Consider the following 27,131-nt stretch of genomic DNA (forward strand, 5'->3'; position numbering starts at 1 on the left):
AACATTCCAAAGAAAAAATATGGGGGTTGTGACCCAGCATAGCAGAATCAGGGGCTTCCATGAAATCTAAGCTCCACTACACAACCATTAGAGAAAAAAAAGGGAGTAACACTGTGAAATGTTGTGTTTTATTGTTGAAACTAATCAAAATAAGAACTTAATTCAACTTCTCACTTCAGGCATCTACCGTCTATTGCAATACTGTACTGCAACCAGGACATTTGCCAAAGAGGCCCCAGATTGCTATGCGTGGAAGCAGAATCAAGATCAAAGCCTGTTAACCAAACTAATGAACAAAACCATAGGCATTCTGCAGGAAGCAGACATCCTCATTAACTGCAGTTTAGATTTGTGAGAAAAAGTTAACAGCAAAGCTTTCTAAATTGAATTGCAGAATTCAGAATAGCACAAACATTTTAAATTCCAGTTTCTAGAAAAGGAAGCTAGTAATTACTACTACATGACAAACGCGTATGACAGATGATTTTATAGTTGGCTGTACCGTATGATATTTCTACTGCATCTGTAATAAACATTTTAGACTTCTAAATACTTATTCACAGAATAAGTCTCTTAAGTAAACAACAGTAAGCTTAAGAATTGGCTTAAAAGAGGCAGACTTCATGCCTTATAAAGATGCACTGTATTTGTTCTGAGGCAGCACCATAATCAGATGCTCTGAGAAAGTCTTAATGTACACAGGAGTTACATCACACTAAGAAGATGGGGAAAAGTACTTTAAGCACCTTCCTTCTTTCCTGTTCCTGAATTCAGCTGACTTCCTAGGCAAGCACTCAGATTCATTGGAAGAATTAAAAAAATACATTATTTTTACAGCTTTATGCAAAATTGTATTGGGGAGAAAAGTGCATGCCGTGTTTATCATGACTTAACGATTACTCCCAGAGAGCTATATCCAGGTTAAAAAGTCTGTATTTTGCCCCTACTGATATTTCACCTTCAACTAAAATGGATCTGAATGGAGCTGCATGAAGAGTCAACTTTTCTCCAACTACATAATGACCCTGCGAAGGGAAGGGCTGAGAGAGCTGGGACTGCTCGGCCCAGAGAGGAGAAGGCCAAGGTGTCTCAATACCTGGAGGGAGGGTGAGAAGAGGACGGAGCCAGGCCCCTTTCGGAGGTGCCCAGTGTCAGGGCTAGAGGCCACGGGCACAGTCAGAAACACAGGAGGTTCCCCCTGAACATCAGGAAACACTTTGCCACCATGAGGGTGACCGAGCACTGGGACGGGTGGCCCAGAGAGGGTGTGGAGTCTCCCACCGTGGAGATTTTCAGCAGCTGTCTGGACATGGTCCTGGGTAACTGGCTCCAGGTGGCCCTTCCTGAGCAGGGGCCTCCAGGGGTCCCTTCCAACCTCGGCCATTCTGAGATCCTGTGATGGATACTCTTGCTGTTTTATTTTAACCATCTTGCATTTATATTAACCATCACTCCATCACTGCAAATCACATTCACACCAATCTTTCTAAACCACAGCAGTTTAAAGCCTACAGGTTCTGCCACTGAACTTCCATGTTTGGCAAACTTCAAACACTCCTCTAACCCTACTATTTCATGGCCCACTTCTGTCAGATAAGCTTCTCTGTCAAAGCAATTAACCACTGCTTTGAATAACCCATAATTTCTGGTTGCTTGTGTACCACGAGAGAGAAACACAGGCACTATCAGAACCAGGTAATCCATGTATTTTTGGCTTGCTATAGGCAAATCTTCAATATAACTGATTTAGTCCTTAGATAACTTCCTTTGTATCTTGTTCCATCTTTGAGCTTTGTGAAACTTACCCAATCACTCTGGATACATGCTGCATGTCTCAAAAGATGACAAATATATAACGAAGGAAGGGGAAGAGTAACCATGAAAGGCTACACAGAATAATTGAAATTACAGCAAAAGCAGAAATAAAATTCCTGGAATTACCTCCAGACATCCATGAATATACAATGATCACGTATTGTTTTGATGCTGGACACTCAAAAAATTTCAGTAAAAAGGGTGCAAATTCTCTTCACAAAGTATCAGCATCACATACTTTTTTACTAAGTGCATATTATCAGCCTGAGTGTAGCTCAACTGTTTACATTATAATCTTCTCATTCAAAATCTCACACATAAAATGCAAATACATTTTAGCACATCTGAAACAGCTGCCCTTGGTCCCTATTTTGTTTTATAAGAAAACTCTTCCTTTGTCTAACCAAGTTGCAATGAACCTACCACAGACTACACAAGTAGAAACTACAGTGAGATGTACAGTGACTTAATATCCATATGGCCAGCCTTGCCTACAGAAACCTGCCCTTCCCGATACCTTCACTCTGAAGTTTTATAGTATCAAAGAAGGGTAAAATCTGCAAATCATCTCATGAATTAAAGGGAGTAGAAAGAGATAACTAAAGAAGGGGAAAAGACTAATGAAGCAATATGAGCAACAGACACTAAAAAGGTAGACAGGGTAAGAAGAGAGCAGATACCCTGACATTACATTATCTTCACAGTATAAGGAATTACTTCAATCAAGCCATTCAGGTACATAATGAAGTTCACAACTACATGAACTTGTAATTGTTGTTTTATGAAGGCCAAACATGAAGAGGGTTTAGCAACGTTTTACCCTGTAACCCAGGAATAAGGAAACACCACCTAGAAGTAGCTGCTTACTATGAACTCAGTCTTTATTGCTTTCAAATTTACACTGTGTAAACATTATGTATTTCTAGAGGGTATCAGAAGGACATAAGGCTTAACTAGAGCCTGAATTCAAGATTGCTGAGAGTGTGATGTCTGTCCACATTCCCATAGTAACATATTCAGGATACTTATCTTTTAAAGAAGCAAATATATTCACTGACAAAAGCCCAAACACTTTATGCACATCCTGAAGAAATGGCAACATGACCAAAATACAGTAACACAGTATGACACAAACATAGTATCCGTTTCCTTAAAATTCTAATTTTTCTTATCCTTGTGTGGTTTATCTACACAAAGTCTAAGAGTTCTACCGCTGTAAAGTATAATTGGTATAACTCAGGATTCCTTGCCATAAAAATCTCACGCCTCAGGAAGCTCAGATAGCATTCTTGATACAAGAAACACTTGCATTTAAACACATAGTTTATATATATTATGCACATGAATACATGAAAAGCATGTGATTTAACACATACACAAAAATTGCTATCAATATTAGGTTTATACAGTAAAGGCAGAAATAGAGTTTAGTCAGAAATATGTGAACAGTGACAAAGATAAAAGGTGTAGCTCAGTTCTTTTGTACTAGACAAATCCAGGCTCAGAGCTGATCGTGAGGCATGCTGAACTCCTGTAACCTCCTAATAAAATCAGTGAGGGGAGCAGTTTTCAATGCTGCCCATGATCAAGCTCTCAGCATCTCAATATAACTACTATTAAGAAATACGCACAATTTTTAGAAAGAATTAGCTAGAAACAAGCAATGCTTCAGACTGTAGCAAAAGTTACTTCACCTAAATTTAAGTTAATGTTCCTTGGATCAAAGACTTTACTTTTTAAAAAGTGGATACCTGCGGTCCATCTCTGGCTTCATAGAAGTCACCCACTCCTATTTTTGCACTGAAGCTGAAATTGTCCCTTGAGATATCCATTATTCCATTTCTGCTGAGATACTGAAAAAATCACATATTTTTCCACTTCAGCTTGTAAATAATTACAACCCAGCTTTGATGTATAGCTAACTTTGTGAGTGTAAAGTTTTGCATATTCTATCAGAGGGATATGCATTTATAGGAGATCAAATCAGCAACAGACTGAGATACATTATGCCTCACATCACAGGATATTTTGAAATAAGTATCTTTATTGGAGGGAAGAAATGGCATTTTTTAATAGCAAGCATGCTTCGTAGCATTAGAACACAGAATTTAAAAAAAGGAACGTACCTTTACTACTTCAGGATACTGTCTCAGCTTCTTTCCACAAGGTGCAAAATATGCTACTTCTCCTTGAAGACGACCACCGAAGTTTCTTATTCGGGTTTCTCTTTGCCAGCTAGAGTAATATGAAATAGTTGCATGCAACAATACACTTTTTAAAAAAACAAGTAATTAATGTCGATTTAAATTTTTACCTAAAAGGAAAAAAGGACGTATCTAAAACTTGACAAGAGTATCATAAATCAAATAGGCAAAACCAGAAATTGTTATTATGTAGACTGTCCAAACTCTGACTATATATGGATTTATTTATATCAAGCTACTTACATATTACCAGATTTTAAACGGTTTAGGATTATATTTCAGGGAGTTATTTGGAGTCTATACTGGCTCAGATCTAGCCATCAGGATTCATTTCCGGTGGCAAAACTGCTAAGAGATAGATCATTTGCAAAAGAGCAAATTTGATGCACAAAAATTAACACACTACTTTTAAAGTGATCCACAGTCCCCGGGAGTTGGAAATCTAAGTCGCTGAAGCCCTTTCCTTATTATTCAGCCTCAAAAATGTTCAACTGTCATTTCTTTACCAACTGACTTTTGAAGGTACTATCTCCCTTTCAAGAATATCAAGTATATACATAACCTACCCGTATTCGAGAGGAACACGCAGCTCCCGTTCATCTGTTACTCTTCGTCTTTTTGAAATACCTAAAACACAATTTCTGATTAACACCTCAGAAAACTTAAAAAATGAATACATGTTCCTAAAATATACTTTTTATCTTTATATCATTTTTATTTATTTATTTTATCCATTACATACCTCAAGTACCAAGAAAATTAACCTAACTATTCTCCCTTTTGAAATACATTTTCCTCTGTTTCCTTTAACCTCTTCTTCTAAAATTTGTAAACAGAAGAAAACCAAATTATGCCATACTGAGCTGCTTGCCTTGTTTGGTGCTCTCAGATATTGCTAAAATAATGCCTTGCACACCTGTTTTTCTATCTTAGACCATATTTAAATTTTTTCAGCACAGAGATGAAAATTTAAACACTCTACTTTAAAAATCCATAATTCTAATACGCTCTGCCTTCAAAGAGCACTGTGTATAGATTGCAGTCAACTGCCAAATGCAGAAAATCTTCAGCATTATTCCAGCTTTTCAAAGTTCAAATAGATGTTGTGTTTGGTGCTAGTCAGGAGACTGGATCAATAATATGATAAAGACAATTGCCAAACATGGGGTTTTACGGAGTGCCAAAGGCTGATACTTTTCTCAGGCCTCTTTGAGAGCACTGTAGGACATGGACTGTGTTCACAGACAAACTTTCGGAAGACGCATTTCTCAAAAAAGTCGTTTGGACCTCGCATAAGGAACATGACATATCCCTCCCTGTGGAAACAGATATGAGAGAGCATCTTTATCAGACTGAACCCTCGCAATGTGCTCCAACCTCCTGGGCCCAGGCGGAGGGTCATAGGGTGCAGCAGCACAGGGCTCCAGCTGACCTGCCTGCATGACCAGCAGCGGCTGCCAGGCCTCTACAGAAAGCACTGGGGAACTGCTCCTGCCTGACACCAAACCCCTGGGCACACCTCCGCTGTCTTAAACTAACACGACTGACTATCACGTTACTTCTAATAGTCACAGTGGAGGAAGGGAGAATGCTTGTCCAAATACAAGTGAATTGAAAAAATGAGTTGTCTAGTAAAAAAGAGATCTAGAGAAGAGACACAAGACCTTTTCAGAGACTGACCAGCTTTAGGTAAAATGGACACAAAAATATTTTAATTGTATTATGGTGACTCTTACTAGGAAAAAAGTACTACACCTAAAAACAAGGACACAAAATTAATTTATTCTACCTCCCACCTCCATAAACAGACAAAAATCCACTATCAGCCTTTTCAAGGCATCATAAACCAACACAGATTCCTGAGCAAAAAAATTAACTTTGCATTTTAACAATTTGGATTACTCCTAATGTATGGGAAATCTTTTATAAACTGTGCGATTAATAGGTTTGTTTCTGGGAAAAATATGAAGTAGATCACATTACACTGCTTCAAAGTTACTGTGCTTGATGACATGGAATGAAATTCTATTCCACTGAATACAAATATAAAAACCAATTTATCAGCGGATGTCCCCATTTAAAATTTACTTACTTGCATGTTAATTAAATATCAAAGTAGTAAATATGCACTTTCATTTAATTGTTACCATGCAAATTGATTAGTGTGACTTTCAAAAATGCATTCTTTTCTGTAGCAGTAGTAGTTACTAAATCTTACAATTAGTCACCAAATGAAGGACTGTAATAAACACTATATAACATCAGGCAAATACTACATGTACTTTCCATGAACTTTTAAAAAATAATTCCTTGCACGTAATCCCTAAATTCTACTAAGAATTTTGAAAGAATAATTAATAAAGTTATATTTTAACTAAACAGTTACTAAATTTGTTGAGAAATGGGCAGAAATAGAAGATTCAGAATGCAAAGTATAATGCATAGAAATTAGAAATAAGTAAGAATTACTAGCTTAGAATAAAATGGTAAATAACAAAGACTAAATAATGAAGAGTTTTAATGTAATAAATATCAACTCTGACTATTTCATCCTACCTTCTTACAGTAATTATATGAGCTAAAATGTCCTGGACTAAGTGTAATGTTCAGGTCTTGAGAACTTGCAGTTCTGCTGACTGATTTTAATGTCTTCTGCGAACACCCACAAGATCACAGAACCACGGCACAGCCCAGGTTGGAAGCAACCTCAGAAGATTGTCTGGTCCAACCTTTCGTGGGAAAGGGAGCCGAGATGAGATTATCTGGCACCCTGTCCAAACACACCTTGAAAACCTCAAGTGACAGGAACTCTACCACATCCCTGGGGAGGTTGTTCCCGTGAATGATTGTTCTTACTGCAAAAAATTTCTTTCTTTCGTCAAGATATCACTTGATACCAGCGTCTAAGCTACTTTCATAACTACTTTTACAACACATGCCACTTAGATGCTACACTGTACTATAACAAAAGACATTCAGATACCACAGTGTGTACTTGGTGTAAGAGTAGATGGTGCTGTCCCAAGAAAAACCGCAGGCTGGGACTCGGGACATAAGGCAGCTGGCGCAGAGCTTGGGGTCTTTGCTACTTGGAGATTAAGCGGGGTGGAATGAGCTGCAAGACCAATGGAAGAGCTCTTCACAGAGGATGACGTTTTATTCAGTTTCAGTGGAGTTTTTTCTCCCTCAGTGTCTGTATCCGATTCATCTTGATCTTTATCATCCTCATCATCTTCATCCTCAGACCCTTCTGTATCTGACTCAGAATTACTGTCAGACTCTGTTTAAAAAAAGTGTGGCAATAGGCACATTATGACTTGATAACTAACAGCAAATACATTTACGTTCTAACACTTGCAAAGTCTTTTGTCTTACTAAATAAGCTTTTCTGACTTCAAATTTTTTAGTAACATCTCTTGAGTATAAATAGAAGGCTATAATTAACTACCTAAACTTTAAAATGACTACAAATATGACAGCATGAAGTAATTCTGCATGATAATGCACTGTTGTTTCAGATTAAATTCTTTGTTTTTCCATGAAGAGATGAGAGACAGAAGCTGCAGTATTTTAAGAGACTGTTTATCCTAGAATGAGCTACAGCTAAGACATCCCCCGTGAGCCAGGCAGTGGTTGAACTCTACCCCAGGAAGGGCACCTCACGGGTTGTGAAATCTAGCATGAAGACGAAGCAAACAATGGAGCTGGGTACAGGCTGAAAGGTGCCAGAATTGGCAGTGTGGCAGTCTGGGCAAAGAAAGACTTAGAGTAAAGGGTAGACAGGATAAGGAACTGAAGATAGGCTACAGCTGTGAGGAAAAAAAAAAAAAAAAAAAAAAAAGAGGATTAAGTACAGGGTGTGTGGATGAGAGGGGGAAAGAGAATGATGAAGGTGGAGCTGGACCGAAGGGATATCAGCATACATGGGAGAAAGGAGTGACCGGGAGTACAATCAACTCTTTAAACATGCCTTGCCTTTCTGAATTGCACTAGAGCCTTTCAAACAGTAGTCTGGAAAACTATTCATTCTCTATGAAAAGAGCAGCCCTTACAACTGTCCTGGTACTTTGCTCTAATCTTGATCATTGACTACTGTGCTCCTGAATGAAGCCCAGAAACATGCTTCTCTGGCCACTCTTGACAATCTGAAGGCCTTTGTTTAGTTCCTCTCTGGCTGGGGAAGCCTGTTTTGCAGATGGGCTCTGCCTGCCAGAATAATTAATCATTAACCAGCCCGTTCTCTCCATACCCCTCCTTGGGCACCTTGCCACCTAAGCAGTACATGAGCTGCAGGCTGGTGGCTGATCTGGAAGGCAGGTCTCCGACAGCTTTTCCCACAGGCTGCGGAGCCATCTCACCAGGACAGCTGAAATTGCACTTGCCATATGACCAAGTATCAGAATACCAAAAACATTATTTTGGATATGACACAATGGGGAACTAGGAGACACATGCTACTTTCCAGGATATCTGTAGGACACTGTGTGGGCCATGCTGCCCCAGAATTTCCTACTGCTATTTTAAAATATGGTGGATAATGCATATTTTCAACACTCAAAAAATAAAGTTTCTGCTTTTCCTATTAAAAATGTTAAACCACCTGATTGGCTATCATCAGAATCATCATCTTCATCGTCCTCATCTTCATCTTCGTCGTCGTCGTCATCATCATTTGAGTCGTCAGAGTCCTTACTGCTGGGGGCATCTGAGTCTACCCCTCTGAACTGCTCCACCACCAGTTTTGCAGAATGAAGGCGGTGTTGTGTTTTTACTGCATTTACTGCATTATTGCTGACTGGTTTATCCTTTCCTGAACCAGGTAACACAGGAGAGGTAGAGGGCATAACAGGTGTCCGGTTACCAGTTGTTTTTTTCCCACATGCACTCAAGTTTACTGGCAAAGAAAAGGGGGCACTACTAGAAATGGCTACGCTTTCATTGATCTTGCTCTGGGATTTCAGTTTCGTAGTAAGTGCAAGAGGAGCCTCCTGGATGACGCTCTGAATAACTCCATTGGGTTGGTGATTACCTAAAAGTGCATTTGTCAGGAATGGATTAGAATGGTTGTTTTCCAGGGATGTGAGTTTTTGATGAGCTGGTGAACTAGATGTTGGTTTGGGGCTTGACAAAGCTGCAATAACCTTCTTCAGGTTCTTAGATGATTCCTGTTTCTTTAGCTGTGCTGCTGGGAATGTCTGTTTATATTGTTCCTAAAGAAATAAGACAGAGGAATAAAATGTGGATTTTTATTTTTCTTAAAGTTTCCAGGCAGGTGAACTCTATGAAATCTTAAACATCTGCTAAGTTACTTTTAGTAAGTCCAAAGTAGGTGCTAGCTACAACAGAAGAGATGAGTAACTACAGGTCATGTAGGTCTCTTTCATGATTTTTACCATAAATCAAGTAGGAAAAGACAAATTGAACTCAAGATGAAGCTGATCTAAATTATGCAGGGAAGCTTTTTCACTTGCTACATCACTCTAGACAGTGATTTTCATAAAGATATTAAGCATCTTGAAAAAAAAAAATTTAAAAAGAGACTACTCTTATGTACTGGCATAAGAAAAACCCCTTTTCACTCATTTCAGCATATAAAAAGCTCATTAGTGAATGTAAAACTAGCTGCAGTAATTTGTTCATTTTAAAGCACAAGGTAAATACAACACACTAATGGCTATAGTACTAGCAGAAAACCAAAAGAAGGCTCTTGGCATAGAAAATTTTTATCAAAAAAAACATGGGAAAAAAGAAATTACTCAGAAGTACTATGATATGCCAGTTTTTAAACTCTGAAAAAGTAGTACCTGAAAGTTATTCAGGTAAAAGTCAGGAGTGGCTCAGAAATGCATGTAAAGCTTACACTGTCTTTAGACTCAAGATTCTTCCAAGGAAAAAGAAAAGAAAATGCCTCATCTTTGATGGAATAAACAGAATGGATAAACATGGTACATTTTAAATCAATGTTTAAATATTAAGTCAAATACAATACAGTCTTGAAGTTACTAACACTTAAAACCGACTATGAAATTATGAAAACCTAGAAAATAAATATTCACACAGTGCATGTTTCCAGTAAAAGTTTTAAAGAAATCAAACCACTAAATGGGTGATGTATCATCAGCTAACAACTCAATCTAAATTTTGACAGCAGAATCCTCTTCCAATGGTAAAGATGTATGTTTTCATAATTGTGATTTATTTAACCATTCCAGGTAAATGACTAGCTTATTTGAACTTTACGAAGTAACTGGGAGGTGAAAGGAGAAATAGTGTTTCTCTTCTGGTCTAGGAATAAAAACTACATTATAGAAATATTTTTCAGTCCTCACTGAGGACTGAGTTAGCTGTGAATCAGAGTTCAGTTTACTCTTCACCAACACTACTTAAGTTTAAAACAAATTTTGTTTTTAATAATGAAACCTGCCTTGGTAAATGTACTTTTTAATATATTGATTTTTAGATCTCTCTCTCCCTCCCCATCGGAAGCCTCAACATTTCTAAAATGCTAGATTTTTATTCTCTTCTAATCCCCATTCAAATCTAACTGAAATTATGAAAATTCATCCCTAGTCACTATAATCACTACTAACAAAATAAACTGAGAATCTACAAAGAATTTTTGTAAGCTACAGAACTGTTCTGACAGACTCATGTGAACGTATTGTAGAGTCCTGACCAGTAAAAAGGAAGATCAAATTTACTGCTATGGCCATACTGAGTTTTAACAGCTATCAGTGCATGAATATCCTTCTGTCTTTATAGAGCAAATAAAACCCAAGATTAAATCAAACACTTTTTTTAAAAAGGCTTTCAGCTACGTTATTTAATATTAAAATAGGTAAGTTTAATTACCTTGACATAAAACTATCCAACTTGAAACAAAGCAAAGCCATGCTCCCATACCAGATATGGAAAGTACTATATCAGCGTTCTGACTGAAACTAGGAGCAGCACAGGAAAAATTTCCAGGCCCCACAATTTACCCATGAGTACTTTTCTTAATTTGATGTTGATTTTAACTGCATGCTTTCCTTAAGAGATGCATAACAAAAGCCTTTGCTTTCGTTATGCCCATTTCATTGTACCCTCACCAGTACACGACTGCTTTCAGCAGAGCTGTAAGGTTATACTACGTGAAGAGCACGAAGCTCAAGCTTGGCATTATGTGACAGTAAGTTGTGTATATGATTACATCATGTATATATTAGGGTATGCTCATACACCACCAAGTAGATGACTTGTCTCCAAGTGAAAGTTATGGAATAGTTCAGGGAACTTTAAACAAACAAAACACCACCACAGTTTATACAATTTAGTTAATTTACATCATTTAGAAATCCATAACAACTCTAAAAACACGTCAAAAAAAACAAGATATGAAAATAAACATACATATAATTTTTAAACATTATATTTAAAAGAGCTTGATAGCACAATGTTGTATCTTGTTAATCAGGCAATGCAGGTTACAAATAATCAAAAAAAACCAGATTTTTCACTCACCCGTTTTGATCTTGCATCGCTGGTCAAAGAGATAGATTCTTCCGAGGTATTTTTATTCCCTGCTTTGAGTAGATCAGGGGAAGGAACTACGAGTTTTAAATAGGTTTCCTTTTTGGCTTGATGTACCAAAGACAAAGGTTTCACATTGGGAACCAATCCCGTAGACTGTATTACACTGGTGTGTTTGTTCACAGATTCCTCCTTTGCCTGAGAGCTTTGGAAAATAAACGGAAGCTGCTGTGACAAAACCTGAGGCTGCTTCTGCTGGGACTGGAATGATGAGTGAGTCTGGGAATCAGACACAAGAGGTATCTGCTGGTGTGTTCTTTTTTCTTGGGACTTTTCATGTTTCTGTCCATCAGTTTTCATATCTGTTACGCCACTATGCATTAGCACCTGTAAAATATGTGTTTTTGACTATTGATACAGATCAGTTAAAGATCCTTTAAAAAAAAAAAGTGCATCATCAGTCCCCATGAAACAATTACACTATTCTTGGCAAAGGATGAACAATAATCATTTTAAAATCAATCCTGTAATATATTTACTGCTTAGGGTTTTTTTCCCCCCAGATAGTTTCAGCATGTGAAGACAATGCTTAGTAGTGAAGGAGTACTAAACCATGGTTGTTTTTAAATGTATTTTTAACTGTAAACCCAAGAGGATACCCAAGATTCCAATCTTGACCAGGAAAAGTAACCACCCTACTAGGAAAAAAGCAATTGCCAAAGGAACATCCATAGAAAGATGCATTTCCAATTCACTATCGGCCCACAGCACTTAAATTTCTTTGTATTTCCCACTTCATAACAAAAATAACAGTGTACCGTTAAAACTCCTAGACCATTAAGAACAAAACACACACATGCATGCACACAAAGGAAGCAAAAAATCCCCAGAAAACCCTGAAGCAAACTCAAAAAGAGCATTCTTAGCATTCATTAATGTGCAGTTAAGTAACTGCTCACTGGTACAAATGCGAACAGGTCAATTCTTCACAAGCAGCTTTCAGTGACAAGACTGTGAGCAGCAGAGTGAGGTGTCATACCTTGTTCTTGTTTTTATGATGTGCTTCATTTTCAGAATCAGATTCATCATCTTCACTCTCTTCAGCACTCTGGTCCTCCTCCTCCTCTTCATCCTCCTCTAGATCATCAGAGTCACTACTACTTATGCCTTCACTTGAGGTGTCTGAAGAAGAGCCTGAATCACTGTCGCTGTTACTAGAGCTTTCCACTGCTTTTTTTCTTGGCTTCTACCAGGAAGATGAATGCTCTATTAATGGTTCAGCTTTAATTGGTTATATTGTCATATTATAACACATAATCTTTAAAACAAAAAGCAGTAAGACTTTGGAGTAAAGTGATCTGCAATCCTTGAACACAACTAACTGTCTCTGCAGAAGACTAAAGAGAAAGAAGTGCTTCACAAGAGGATGAAAATGAAAAGCTGGTCACAAGGTTCCACTGAAGTATTTTTCTGAGCACACACACTGGCAAAACAGTTCGCATCACTACCTGTCAAAGCAATATATCAAATTAAAGCCTAGAAAATCGGCCTGGAATTCAGGTCTAGCAAACCTGCACAGAATGTATTGCTTCCAAAAAAAAAAAAATTTAAACCAAAAGCTCTGTTGCAAGCTAACACAGAAAGAACAATACACATTAGATTTCATCAATATGTTTCAGTGACACATTAATTTAACTACATTACTTGTTAATTTCACAGTATGTGCTGCTCAGAAATGTAAGGTTTTGAGGACTGAAAAGAGTAGGCTCATCAAACTGCTTCTGGGATTTGCTTATGAAAAATGGACCAAAATCTGCTGAAATACTGTGACAACTATACTATATTGAAATTATTGGAAAGAACACACTTGGAGACCAGAACAGGAAAGTACAAAAAGCAAGACACAAGAATGCAGAAAAAGAAGAAAGGTGTAAAAAAATCACAGGAAGTCCAAAATGTTGACGCTGCAAGACCAGATTTTAAACTGCAATGGATGAGGAAAGTTAGCTTTTTGGGGAGCTAACTAAAACGAACATGTGTATTTTACAAACAAATCTGAAGGAAGTACACATGGACTAGAGTGTTATGATGGTGGCTATGTGAGAGAGACATGAAAGTACGTATTACTGCATTAAAGTGTATTTAATCATTAAATAAGAGTTCACAGAATGATGTTGGAAAGTAGAGAAACATGTGAAACAATATTACAGGTATCAGGCAGCAGCAGTAGTTATCTAGCATCTAAACAGGGCACGTGGAGTCACCGAGGTTAAGGTAACGTTAGAATTAGTCAAAAGGAAGATAGATGGACAGCAAAAATAGGTGACTAGAGGGCAAAAAAGTTGCAGCAATTCTAGATAACAATGCAGACAGGAGCATCAGAGAAACAGTGCTTTAGAACTACATGCTTCCTTAACAAAACTCTCCCTGAAAGTCTACTTTTCAAATCTGTTTTTTTATGATAGGTGTATCATAAAACAAGAAGCTAAAAAGAAAGAACAATTTTATGTCAGAAATTCTTGTCTTATGAAGAAGAAATTCACTTAAATTAGTGGGAGAACATAACAAACTTATACATGGGTGTACTAGTTTTGGACGGGATGGTCACCTAGGGCACTGTGCCAGGATCGGTGAGCGCAGCAGTGCTGCTCACCCAGGGCTGTGTTAGTTCAGGCCTCGGGGGCTGTTCTGCTCCTCACCCTGCCCTGCCAGCGAGCAGCCTGGGGGGCACGAGGAGCGGGGAGGGGGCACAGCCGGGACAGGGAACCCCACTGACCCAGGGGTTACCCCACACCACGGTGCTCAGCAATAAAAGCTGGTGGAAAGGCGGAGGAAGGGCGGGCGCTTGGAGTTAAGGCTTTTGCCTTTCCAAGCCACCGTTCCGCATGGCGAAGCCCCGGGAAGCAGGGAATGAATTCCTCCTCTTGCCTGGCCTGCACGTGCAGCTTTTGCTTTCTCTATTAAACTGCCTTTACCTCAACCCATGAGTTTTCGCACTTTTGCCCTTCGATTCCCTCCCCATCCCACGGGAGAGAGCGAGCAGTTGCGTGGAGCTGAGCCGCCGGACGGGGTTAAACCACAATAATGGGATTCAATTTACTTTGTGAAATAGCTGTGAAATACGGAAGCTGTAGGTGGATTAAGTCTCATCTATTTGTCAATTGGCTGGTATCTAATTTTTTTTTTAAGCTAGGTTCTCTTTATCAATTCCTGTGATGAACACAGTAACACTTCATATCATCACACCCACTGCATACTGTCACATGCATTGTTTCACTGTTGGGAAATCTTAAGAATTTAAGTGTATATATTTGGATTTATTGTTCCACGCTCAATTCAGAAAGGTGTCAGTTGATACTTTACACAACAGTCAACGACATGAGCGTATGCAGACACTTAAAAATAACAGATCTAAATTACTGTGCCAGTCTATAGTAGGTCCTGTGTGTTTCATTACTGGTGTCCTTTACATCATTTACGTATCTTCCTGTTTAATATTTGGCACAGATGCAGAACATTTTTTCGTGAAGGTTAAGATCATAAAATGAAGGACAAGACCACGATCTGAAGCAGTAGAAGTAACAATGCCTCCTGGAATCGCATGTCTAGGATTCTATTCTAGTTTTTCCCCTTCACGGTTCTCTACCTATCTCTGTATATGGAAAAGGAAACACCCAAAACACTGCAATAATACTAAAATCAGAAATATCCAGTTTATTCACGATGCTGATGAAATACATATTCGTAACATCAGCTTCTTAAGAGATGCATGTAACAGTCTGGAAAAAGAAGCGTACATCAATGGGCTTACTTAGCTGATAGTGTCTACTTTCACTCATCAACACTTTAAATCTACCTTTACAAAATGTGTCAGCTGCTGTATCTTACAAATCTATCATTTCATACTGCAGACAAGAACATAATTACCATACCAACAAAGGAGTCAGAAACATTCTTGTGAAAGAGGTGGTGGCAAGCGCCAAGCAACATCCAACACAGAAGTCTGATTTCACAAAGAACTACCTCAAGTAACAAAAGGGACAGCTAATTTTGATGTGAAATTTAGTATAACTTGTAAGGAATAAAATGCTTCAAAACAAACTAGGCACTTAACTATATTGTGAAACACAACCGCTTCCCAGGGACTTTTTACTTCATAAATAGAATCTTTTGACATAGCTAAAACCAATACAAAGAAGTTGAATTAGTCAGATTCCACAAGAAGGGATGGCAAATTAGTAGCTTGGAGAAAATTTAATGATAGGGAAAATTTAAACTCGTGCATTTAGTGGATATAAAAGGATTAATCTTGATGGAGAAGTTTCTATCAAATCCAGCATAAAAGGCAAAGCAGGTAGGAGGTGAAAAAAAAAAAAAAAAAGCCAGTAAACTGCAGAGAAAAGAAATAATTCGGACTAAATCAAATCATGTAAGCCAGAAGGAGAGAAAGATAACTGTAAAGAAAAATTCTCTCTGTAAAGACATTTAGAACAACAAAAAATACTTGAAAGAAATTCTAAGAGCTTGCTGACACAAAAGAAAACAGTCAAAAAAGAGAAGGAAAAGTACAGACCAAAAAGTAAGTACTCTTTTACTTCATTTGAAATATACTGGGTAGAAAAAGAGAGTACTAGACTTCTGAAGATATATGTAAGACCAGGCAGGTATTTATAGAATATAAAAAAAATTGTACCATTTAGAAAAAGATAATAAAAGACTCCTCAAGAAATACGCTCAATAAAAAATTATTATTAAGTTATATTAAAAGAGTAAATTTCACTTCGATTAGTTCTTCTACTGGCAAGAATATAGTCCTAAAAGTTGAAGCAGGAGTGGGTTCAATTAAAATAGATTTCATATTTTGTTTTGGTTCACTGACTTTTGCAAATGTGCTGGATGGTTATGCTAATTGAAAATGACCGTTGTTCAGAAAGCAGTAATCTAGACTGAATAAGAGTACCAAGAAAAGTAGGTCAACCTTAATGACCCAATGGGATAGTCCCACAAAAAGATGACTAAAGTGACAGTTTCAAAATATTTTAGTCACAGTTTCAAAGTACTGAATTTTATAAAGGAAACACAACATGGTAATTGCCAAGAAGAGATATTAAAGGTAAAGGATGTGACTACAGTTAATAACCCAGCATCCTGATGCCAATTCTGGAATCTTGGTAAGTAAATGCCCCAAAAGCAAAAGCTCGAAGCGGATTCCCATCTCACCAGCTGCCCACAATGGCAGGCGACTTTCTCTAAGCCAAATGAGACTCAAGTTCACCAGCTAGGCCTTCTTTCCTGAAGACTGTTGCTTTACCAATCTAAAAATCCTGCTGACCTTCCTTATCCCAGAAATTCACTAATTCAATCAATAAAAAGGCAGTCAGTTTTACATTTCTTTTGTGAGACTGAAGCAGCACATTCAGATGAATGATTATTTATAAAGTGTTTCTGCTTACTCAGTTTTATCTTGGCCACAAACAGGGTAGGTTTAAAGGAAGACAATTAAAGCATGCTGAAGTTATCAACACAGTGACCAGCACTGTAAGGTAACAGGGAAACACGGTTACCAAATTTTTGTATGTAAGAAATAAGTCATGGACAGTATATCAGAACATCACAATGACATCTATCTTCAATACAGCACCGTTATGCTCAACAGACATAACATGATACACCACAAATACACAGTGACGAGTGAGGATGTGGCACAATTTTAAACTCATGTTTCAGACAAGATTCGGGTTTATCGTTGCCCGATACGTAGAGCCCTCTGAATGATCAAATACACACCCTAGAAAAAGGAACTGGACGAGAACTTCTAATTACTACAACTTCGAAGATCAGATGCTTCTATCAACTTCCAAGTTGTTTTTCCACACATCACAGGCAAAAAAAATTATACTACTCTCAGACTATACTTTAGGATTCCCTAAGATGGTAGGGCAACAGAACTAGAGTTCAACCAGAAGAAAACATCGCACAAGAAGTAACTCTTTAGATTTTCACCAACTGTAAAAACAGCATGGTATGAGCTTTGCTTTTTCTTAAAAAAATTAAAAAGTTATCTCTCCATCTTCTCCTCATGTTGGAGCTCTCATTTAGAGTATTTTGTATGTTTTTACTGGAAAGCTTGTTCAAATCATTACATTAACAAATACCAATTACCTCAAAAAGTTTCAGAGGAAAAGGAGTTAAGAATAAGGATTAGAAGAAAGTCTAGTACGTCCGCATATCAAGTAAGACCAGGAACAAACTCCAGTATTAGAAAAATTACTACAAAAACTTACAAAGCAAAACTGCTGACAACCTGAAATTTATCTGTATTAGGTAGATAATTTAAATCTTAAGATACAAAACTAAACAAATTTAAGAAAGGAGGTATGCTAATTGATTGAGTACATTGTTTCACAGCAACTCAGTATTTAGCAAATTGAGACTGGAGTTTGAAACCAGTACCCACATCAAAAGAAAATATATCAAGGATACAGAACTTAAAGACAAATGATAACATGAAGGAGAAGATAACAAAGCTGACAAACATCGTGACTGAAATTGGAAAAAAAAAAGCAAAGAGGTGAAATTTTCAGTGATACCAGCTCAGTTTTCTGAATAAGGCAAAGAGCCAAAAAGTGAACTGAAAAGCTTCTGTTCATTTACTTAAGACAAACTTTTGGGAAGGTATTCGGAGATATTAAAAGATAGTAATTTATTTGGTATTCTGTGTAACTGCAGTAATAGTCAGAAATACAGAGACATTATCTAGAAAAAGCTTTACCTCTGCACCATAGAAACAAAGCTTACGTTTTGCACACAGATATCCAGGATAAAAGCAGAATTTTAGAAAGGAAAGAGCCATTTCTAGTATTTAAGCCTGAAAAAGTCTAAGATTTCCCAAATACTTATAACTACCTTAATACCTTCAAAAGTTATCAATCGTTGAACACATGAAGAACGTTTTGAAGGAAAATGTTCTTTAATATGTTAATAATTTCTCTATTGTCAATATATTAAACACCATATCACTACACAAATATAATTAACCATTTCAGTGCTAACAGCTATTTTTATGCAGACACATGCAAACACCAACTGTCCTTTGAAAATATCAACCTTTCACCTAAGAACACTCAGATTCGGGAGCTGAATGTAATGCAATAACAATAACAGAAAGAAAGAAAGCAACAGGCACAATTCACTCACAGGACAAAAATATAAATAAGTATCAAGAAATAGAAGTATTTTAGTCTAGATGGCTGCCAGTAGGGAATGACTCCTTTAGCTTCTATTCGGACACTAATCAGTTCCCCAGTGTTCCATTTCCTGCGTTTTGCCTAAGTAGTTCTGATTCCAAGAGTAGACAAGTTCTTAGGGAATGCTTGGGTCACTATATGAGGAAGTTTACTAACTCACCGAGACTACTCATATCTTTCATCCTAGATGGCTAAGTTTTTTGCTAAATCACAGCCATACTTCTTTCTTCTGATAAACAGGAAATTACTCCCAGAAAAGCATTTTTCCTTTAATGTCTAAAAATTTCATCTTGCTTCTGAATTTTTTTATATTTTAAGTTACACGAAAACATAATTAAACATATATATTTTATAATAGATTGCCATTTATAAAATACTGGTGTTAAAGATAATTATTTTTATAATTATAAATTAAATAAAAATGTTATTGCATACAGCTATTAACTAGGGGAATTAGTGTTAATGGTAGCTTTTGGTTCATAGGCATGTCAAAAACCCGAAATACTAAAAAAAGAAAAAAAAAACCACAAAAACGAACAACTCAAAAAAAGAAACAAACCACCACCAAACAAACCAGAGACAAGGGTACAGACCTTGCTCTAATAATAAGAAGAAAAACACACAGTATTTTGTACTGGGAGAGAACACTTAAAAATGCTACTGTGTACACAATCAGAAGACTTACCATGTCAATTGTCTGAATCATAAGATATGTTCTGTATATTTACCTTATCTTTGATTTTGTCAGCTCTGGTGTCCAAAAGCTGAACTTTGTTTTGCTCCTGGTTGTATTTGCGTCCTCCTGCTCCTGAGGTTACAGCTTTCACTTGTCCTGCAGATGTTGCAATACTAGTGGATAGTACAGATGTGCTGATAGCAGACACTGCAGTGGTACTGTTCCCATTCAGTGATCCATTTATACCTTAAGATGACAGATTGACAAAGTGATACTGAAAAACATCTGAAGTAGCAGCTACTTTCTTTGAGATGTCCCAGTCACACTAATCTAGCTTCCATGAACACGTAACAAGATCCTAGACTGTTCACAGGTTACTCCCAATATATACTAAAAAAATCTGTCATCCAAGAGTCGCTTCAATTTGCTCATGGAGTTATTTTAATTAAAACATCCAGAGCACCCATGACTTAAAGGACAAACACATTTAATGCTGTAAGGAGAGAAAAAAAAAAATCTGAAATTGTCCATTTTTAAGCCCAAACTATCCTTGAGTTTATTCAGAGGCAGAAAAAAAAGATTCTGAAGAAAGAAGACACAAAAATATACATTCCAGTGAATATCTCACAGAATACTTTGTTTACCATTTTTAAGTATCAACCAGCTCCAAAGAAAACCACATGAAGCCCAAGATATTTTATCCATTTTGCAGTGTGTAAAATTGGGGGGGGGGGGGAGAAGTTGGGGGAACGCCATTTGAAATAACATCCACATTCAACCTTGCTTACTTATTGTTCAAGACGACTACTGTTTCCCTCGAAAATACCCCTAACCACACAAACTGGCTATTCTGCAATCCCAGGACTGTTATTAGATTGATTCTGAAACACGCATCAGGTCCTAAAATCTACCAAAACTATTTAAAAAAAAAAGCTTTTTTTGTACAACACAGAATCACAGAACATAATATCCTGAGTACGAAGGGATCCACAAGGATCATTACGTCTGACTCCTGACTCCACACAGGACAACTTAAAAGTTAAACCACAGATCTAAGAGCACTGCCCAAACACTTGTTGAACAGAGACAGACTCGGGGCCATAACCACTTCCCTGGCAAGCTTGCTCACCCTCTTAGTGAACATTTTCCTAATATCCAGTGTGAACCTCCCCTGCTGCTGTACACCATCCCCTCGCGTCCTGTCACTGGGCACCCAAACGAAGAGACCAGCACCTCTCCCCGCTTCCCGCCGTGAGGAAGCCATCAACAGCAATGAGGTCACCCCTCAGCCTCCTCTCCTCCAAGCTCAACAGACCAAGCGTCCAACATCAAACAAATGTATTTTACATCTTCAAAAGGCGTGCAATACTGCTGCATAAAATACTCGTTTGAAATGCAAGTAACGTCACTGGGCTATTTTCATTGAGATTCTGTAGCTGCAGCCATCCCTCCCTCCATGCCCCCCTACAAACAATTACCTGGTGACTGCTTCTTGTCTAGAGAGGAACGGTACTCACTATGGAAGTAGAAGGTCTCCTAAATCAAACTACAAACTTTAAATCTTTCCCCTTACTCAGTCCCAGTCAAACTATCTAAGGAAAAAGGGGGGGGGGGGGGGATTATTAGTAGAAAGAGTATTTGGTTACTGAAAGCTCATACTTGTATGTCTCATGCTCAGCTAACAGAATCAGCTGTTTAGGAATGGAAAGAACTATGAGAGGTAATGTTCAAATTCCACATCTTTCTTCATGTGCAAAAATTCAATACACTTATTCCCTCTACAACCTTAGCCGTTACCTTTTTCTATACTGCTGCGACTATTTTTTCCTGTAGTTCTTGAGTGGAATGAAGCAGGATCATGATTCTGTGCAGGAGGTGCAAACAGTGGTGGAATTCCCAGGAGCGGTGGGAAAAAAGCTGCCCCGGGACGAGAGTGCGTGTCTGCTGTTCGCCACCATTCTGCACCACAAGAAAATAAAAACAAACTTCAGTTGTTCTAATAACATATTTAAATATTTATGTAAGCATGTTGCTGTGCATGATCTAGAGCAGATTTACTAAAACTAGGAGTAAGAAGAAAACACAATACTTCAGAACTTCTTAAACGACATGAATTTCCTGCAGCAATTCTGGGCTTATGTCAATTAAAGCCATTCTGGTAAAGATTAATGCAGTTTTATTTAAACGCATTCTGAAAACAAATACTTAATAGAAAGCTATGTGACAGTGATCACCCCAAAATGAAACTGTTGGTCTCATAAACAGGATCAATATTCACAGGTCACTCTTGAACATTCATGATCACCTCAGCAGCCTTCCTACATCAGAACCATGAAAAAACACAACAGCTTTAAGTCACCTCTGCAATCTCAGTCTTGGAATACTCCAAAGCCCCCATCAGAAAAACACATCTGAAGCAGTTCCCCATTAAATGGCCTATTTAATCTCTAGCTGCTCTGTAGTAACTCTACACCCACTCTAAGAGGTTTCTACCCTGGAGTTTGACACTGGCTTGGGAAAAAGCAGTCTCTATTTTTTTCCTGTAACATCCCTATTAAAATGGTTGTTTCACAACCAGAAACAGGGCTGCTCTGTGCTGCTTGTTACATAAATTCAAGTGGTTGAGCAAGGAATAAAGATTTATTATTTTAAAAACAATCTAATACTCTTTTTGGCTTTGTTGCTGTTTTAAACTTTAATCTTAAATGGTTATCGACTTTTGTTTCCCAGGACAGTGATAAGGTTCCTACAACTTTCATTTTTTAAAGTTCTTTACTATAGCAGCAATTATTTAGAACATTTATGCAACCCTTATGTAATCCTTTTCTGCAGATTCTTGAAACTCTGCAAGACCAAACTAGCGATATTTTTTTTTTAATAAGGCACTGCTGAGCCTAAACAGCCATGTTAGAGGCAAATATCCAGTGCACTGCTCTTGTCATAGAAATGGTGTGCAACTTTGCATAGAGGAATTTCTTAAAAGTGTCACAGTCTTCTTTTATAATATCTGCTGCAGTAGCTACAACATCATTTTGTAACACATTTATTTAGTCAACAACTGAAAAAAACACAAAGCATAATTAAAGAACCTTTCAAATCCCTCTGAAGGGAAAGAAACTTTTGAAAGATCCTATGTTAAAAATTATGTATGTGAGAAAATGTGTTTGAAAAAAAAATGCAGTAATATTTTGTCAGGAAATAAAAATCTCTTCCAAACTTAAAACTAACTCTCCCCACATGCCACCAATCAAAACAGAAATGACATCACATTACAAGAAGCAGAAGAATCAGAAACATACCACATAAGTGCCATTGTGACAAGGGCTAGAAACATAGGTTTGATCTACATAAAACCTAAATCTAACAAGTAAGTGCACGTTAAATAATTCAAGTCATGGAAGCAATGTTATGTCTTGGCCAGGTCCTACACTGGCCATACAGCTCTGTGAAGGTGTTTAAAGGATAGCAGTGCTAAGTGCTTTGGTACAGTTGACTCACACAAAAAAAGCTGTTAAAACACTGTGGGTTTTTTGCCTTTTTTATGCTTAAAGTATCAGATTTCTGAGTATACTTTCCAGTCCTATAATGAAAACTTTACTACACACATGAAATACACTGGAAGGCACAATCTACACAAGTAACAGGATGGACTAGGTGGTAAGCAAGTCTTTTCTGACTTCTGTGATTGACTTAAAACTCTACTGGTGGTGGAATCCCACAATCCTAAACCCAAGCGGGGCTGGGGAGCACAGGGTGCGACACCAGGGATGGACGCACAGGACCTGGCCAGCCAAGAAAAGAGGAGGTCTCTTCAAGATACCCACTTCCTGGCAGAAATACCCTTTCTTTGAACTACAGAAAAAATTAAGAAGCATCTTGACTTACTGCGTACTTTGGAGAATGTGTTACAGTATTTAACTTGCTTTAGAAAGCTTTGTTCTCAGATATAAGATTTACAGAGTACGCAAGAGTGGAAAACACTAGATGAGTAACTGATATGGTGGAAGTCAGATGCATCATTTTGTATTCACCTCTTGTGCAATATGTTGGTATTTTAAAGGATGGGACACTACTGACTTCACAAGATGTCACCAGAAAAGCCCTTTACTTATGAATAAAATCAAGTAAGAAACAAGATCATGCTGGCCAACCCTATTACAGACAAATGATATATCTGTAATAATAACACGCTTTTGAATTCCTCTGGCTTTCTACAATCGAGTACTACTTTTCTGAGAAACAAAAACATCTATTTACCCAAGGCATATTTTGCAATACAGCACTGTCCCAAGCTACAGCATCCCAAGAGCAGAACACTCACATTGAGGTAGAACTGCATTCAAACTAAGATGACCTGTCTTTTATTAGGAGCAGTTCAGCTACAGTTCCACACTGATGCTTATGGGGTTAAGTCACCCCACTTTCCAAAGTTATACTTATTTCCCTGTCATAGCACAGTACAGATATAAACTGGGGAAAAAGGAGAAAGAAAAAAAAAATTTAAAAAAAAAAAATCACTGAGCTCACAAAAAGAAGTCAAATGAAATTTCCTTTTCCAAGTTTGGACAGAACCTCCACTATTAAGTCTAACAGACAAAAAGCACATTTATAAAGGAAAACAAGTCCATCTTATTACTGGCTGAGTACTTTCAAGAACTGTGGTCATGCCATCAACACATCCATGTAATAAAGTAGAATGTTACCTTGTGTTGGAAAATAAAAAAAGATCAAGCACTACTTTGGTTCTTAGAAGACTACTGTGAAAACACTGTTCCTGAGAAACTTGGCCAATATATTTCTTTTTTCTCATCAAAATTGTCCTGGGCTTAAATCAAGCCAATAGTCTGAAGTCTTTTACAAAGTCTGCTTAGTGGGTGAGGAAAGTTAACCCTCTTCTTTAGTTTAACATTCCTTGCAGCAACGTTCAGCACCTGGGGAAGATGCTAGCCAGGGATGTGCCAAGGCTGCGGCTGTACCGAGTGTTCCCAGGCCCCTGGAGCCAGCTGCACAGAGCAGAGCACAGCTGGATGGGCACAGGGAGGGCGCTGGGCGCAGCGGGCAGGCAGCATGCCTGATCCCACCTGTTCTGAATGTACCTCTGGTGCGGAAAAACACCACTTGTAATTGCACGATCCAAACGGATGCTGTGAAGTCCAACCTCAAGCTTAAAAATATTTTATTAAAAGCTTTTATATTTTAAAAGTTATCATTAAGTTTTACATATAGTATCTTCTTCTAGTATTGGCATTTCTACAACCCAGAAAATACCTGAAAACATGAGCAACTCTAACTAAAGGTTTGTCACTAAAAATGAAAAGAGGCATTTTATTTGTCATGGCAATTTCTGTTACCAGGCGGTTCCTTTAACGTACTGAGATCAGAAGCAGAGGAATATCCTTTTATAAGCAGAACTGTTTGATGTATCTATCCTTAATAAACATGAACTATCCCATTTCAGAGGTCAACAGGGGCCTACAAAACACACAGTGCACAAACTAATAATGAAGTACACAAAATAACAAAGATATCTTGCACACATTTTGTAAATTTTAAAATAGAACTCAAACATCAATAACCAATCATTTTTGAGATCTAAAATGAAACATATGTAAGCTAGTTTAAAACAAACAAACAAACAAACCCCCACAATTTAAAGAAAACTATTGATCATGATCAATTTAGTCCTTACTGGTATCAAAAGTACAAAAGATAATTTCTAGGGGAAGCTGCTATTATATTGCTTAAACATTGTATTTCATCTTTTTAGCTATGGTCCTAGATGAATTACATAGAATTAAATACGGCTCAATTTCTGAAGATGATAAAAAAAAAATAAATCCATTTTAAATGGCAGATATACATTACTCCTAAATCTTTTTCCACAGCAGTTAGTTCTAAACTCACACTATATTTCCAAAGCTGGATATGAAACAACTGTAGCCTCCGTTTTGGCAAGACTCTTCTCCTTTTCTTGACTGCCTTAAAGCTTTGCCTTAAAGCCAAAAAAATACTTTACAATAGGGTAGTTTTCACATACCTGGGCTCCAAAATAGCATCCAAAAAGCAAAGGCACCATTATGAAAGACATTTTTTAAACAACTCTCATCATTTCCTCCCCCCCTTCTTAAATTAACAGGGTTACCTAATCAAAAAACCAACCGTCTACAGAAAAGGTTTTCAATCTGTGGTTTTAACAAAGAGAAGAAAGAAAATTAAGTCTGGTATCTACAAACTTAGCAGCCTATGGTATGCATTTCCCTTAGAAAATATTTAGGAGTATAAAAATCTAAAATAATGTGAACTCCTGGAATAAGACTCTGAGAAACTGGTTTTTTAGAACAGTTTACATTAAGGCCCCTCAGTACTGGTTGGAGTTTTAGTGGTTTGGTTCTTTTTGTTCTTAGTGGATTTATATAAAGTTGAACTAGTTACCCTGAGACAACGTGCAGTCCCAGTCCTTGGAGGTTTCCAAAACCAGAATGGGTAAGGGCCTGGGTGACACGGTCTGACCCTGTAAGACTAGAGGCCTCCTGATGTCCCCTCCAACCTGAGATTTCCTATGAACCTACAAATTTACAAGCACTTCTCAGTGTAAACTCAAGACAATATCCCAATGATATTTTTATTTTGCAGCCATATTTCGGAAATACACATTACAATTCCAATCCAACTATTTTAATTACTCTTTTTCAAGAATCCAGTTCTCTACCTCATTTCATCTTCTTATAAACTGTAATCAGTGATAACTTCTTAAGAGTGAGAAACTGGTTTTCTGTTTAAATCTATACAAGGCAAACTTTTTCTTTGCATATATAGGTGATGAAAGTAGCAAGAATCAATACGTCCACATGCGTGTAAGAGCAAACTATTTACAACTAGTTCTATTTAGCAGCTTACACCTCCCATGAAACTCTACACACAGTTATGACAAATATACCTAAAAATATAGCAAATATTTAGTAGTAAATAAAACCATTTGTTTTCCTTCAACTAGATGTGTTTTCTTTCAATTTAAATTTTTAATTTACAGAAGTATTGCCAGCATTCTGTACCACTCTAGAACCTTGTAATTTACCCAGATTTTTATTTTTAAATTTGTTACTATGGACAGGTATAAGCATAAAAGCCATTTTAAGCTGCTTTCTTGTAATTGGTTAGTGTCCAGAACAACATTCTGACCTGACTTTTGACACTAATACAGCTATACCACAATGATTCATTTCCCATTATGACTGCATATAGTGGACATACAACAAACTCTCACAACGGGCACGTACCTGTCACCATTTCTAGCCAAATCAGGCCACCGCTGTAATTTGATTCAAGGACAGAACCAGCCAGTGCAAGGACAAGGTTGCACTCTATCATCTTTGGAAGGTCATGCAGGTTAGGGGAGGTGTCCAACAACTGGAGAAAGGCCAATGTTGCACCCATCTTCAAAAAGCACCAAGAGGATGATCAAAGGAACTACAAATCGGTCACTTATGCTAAACACTGCAGTGAGACCTCTGTACAAACCACGTAGGAACACATTCCTGGGCACATGCAGAATGCCTTCTATGATAAAATTACTGGGCTTATGGACAAGAGGAAAACAGCTCGCATGGCTTTCAATACTGCCTCCCGATAATAATATTTAATCCAAATTAGGACAGTATGGTCTGGATGAGGTGACAA

At 37.5% G+C, this 27,131-nt stretch overlaps 1 protein-coding gene across 15 annotated transcripts in view; it reads right to left on the reverse strand.

Annotated features, from left to right (window-relative positions):
- The window catches only part of BAZ2B (bromodomain adjacent to zinc finger domain 2B), a 157,687-nt gene that overhangs the window by 46,001 nt on the left and 84,555 nt on the right, over window positions 1-27,131 (reverse strand). For 10 of the 15 annotated variants that reach the window (XM_074873919.1, XM_074873916.1, XM_074873915.1 and 7 more), the window contains 9 exons: window positions 21,252-21,413; window positions 19,507-19,700; window positions 12,571-12,777; window positions 11,523-11,918; window positions 8,620-9,229; window positions 7,003-7,299; window positions 4,586-4,646; window positions 3,942-4,050; window positions 3,567-3,668 (listed from right to left, as the gene is read on the reverse strand). In XM_074873919.1, coding sequence (XP_074730020.1) covers window positions 3,567-3,668; window positions 3,942-4,050; window positions 4,586-4,646; window positions 7,003-7,299; window positions 8,620-9,229; window positions 11,523-11,918; window positions 12,571-12,777; window positions 19,507-19,700; window positions 21,252-21,413 — 2,138 coding nt within the window. The remainder of the gene's footprint in view (window positions 1-3,566; window positions 3,669-3,941; window positions 4,051-4,585; window positions 4,647-7,002; window positions 7,300-8,619; window positions 9,230-11,522; window positions 11,919-12,570; window positions 12,778-19,506; window positions 19,701-21,251; window positions 21,414-27,131) is intronic. The other 5 variants (XM_074873921.1, XM_074873926.1, XM_074873925.1 and 2 more) reach the window with 2 other exon arrangements.

Source organism: Strix uralensis, chromosome 6 (assembly GCF_047716275.1).
Source record: "Strix uralensis isolate ZFMK-TIS-50842 chromosome 6, bStrUra1, whole genome shotgun sequence".
In the NCBI taxonomy this organism is placed as follows: Eukaryota; Metazoa; Chordata; class Aves; order Strigiformes; family Strigidae; genus Strix; species Strix uralensis.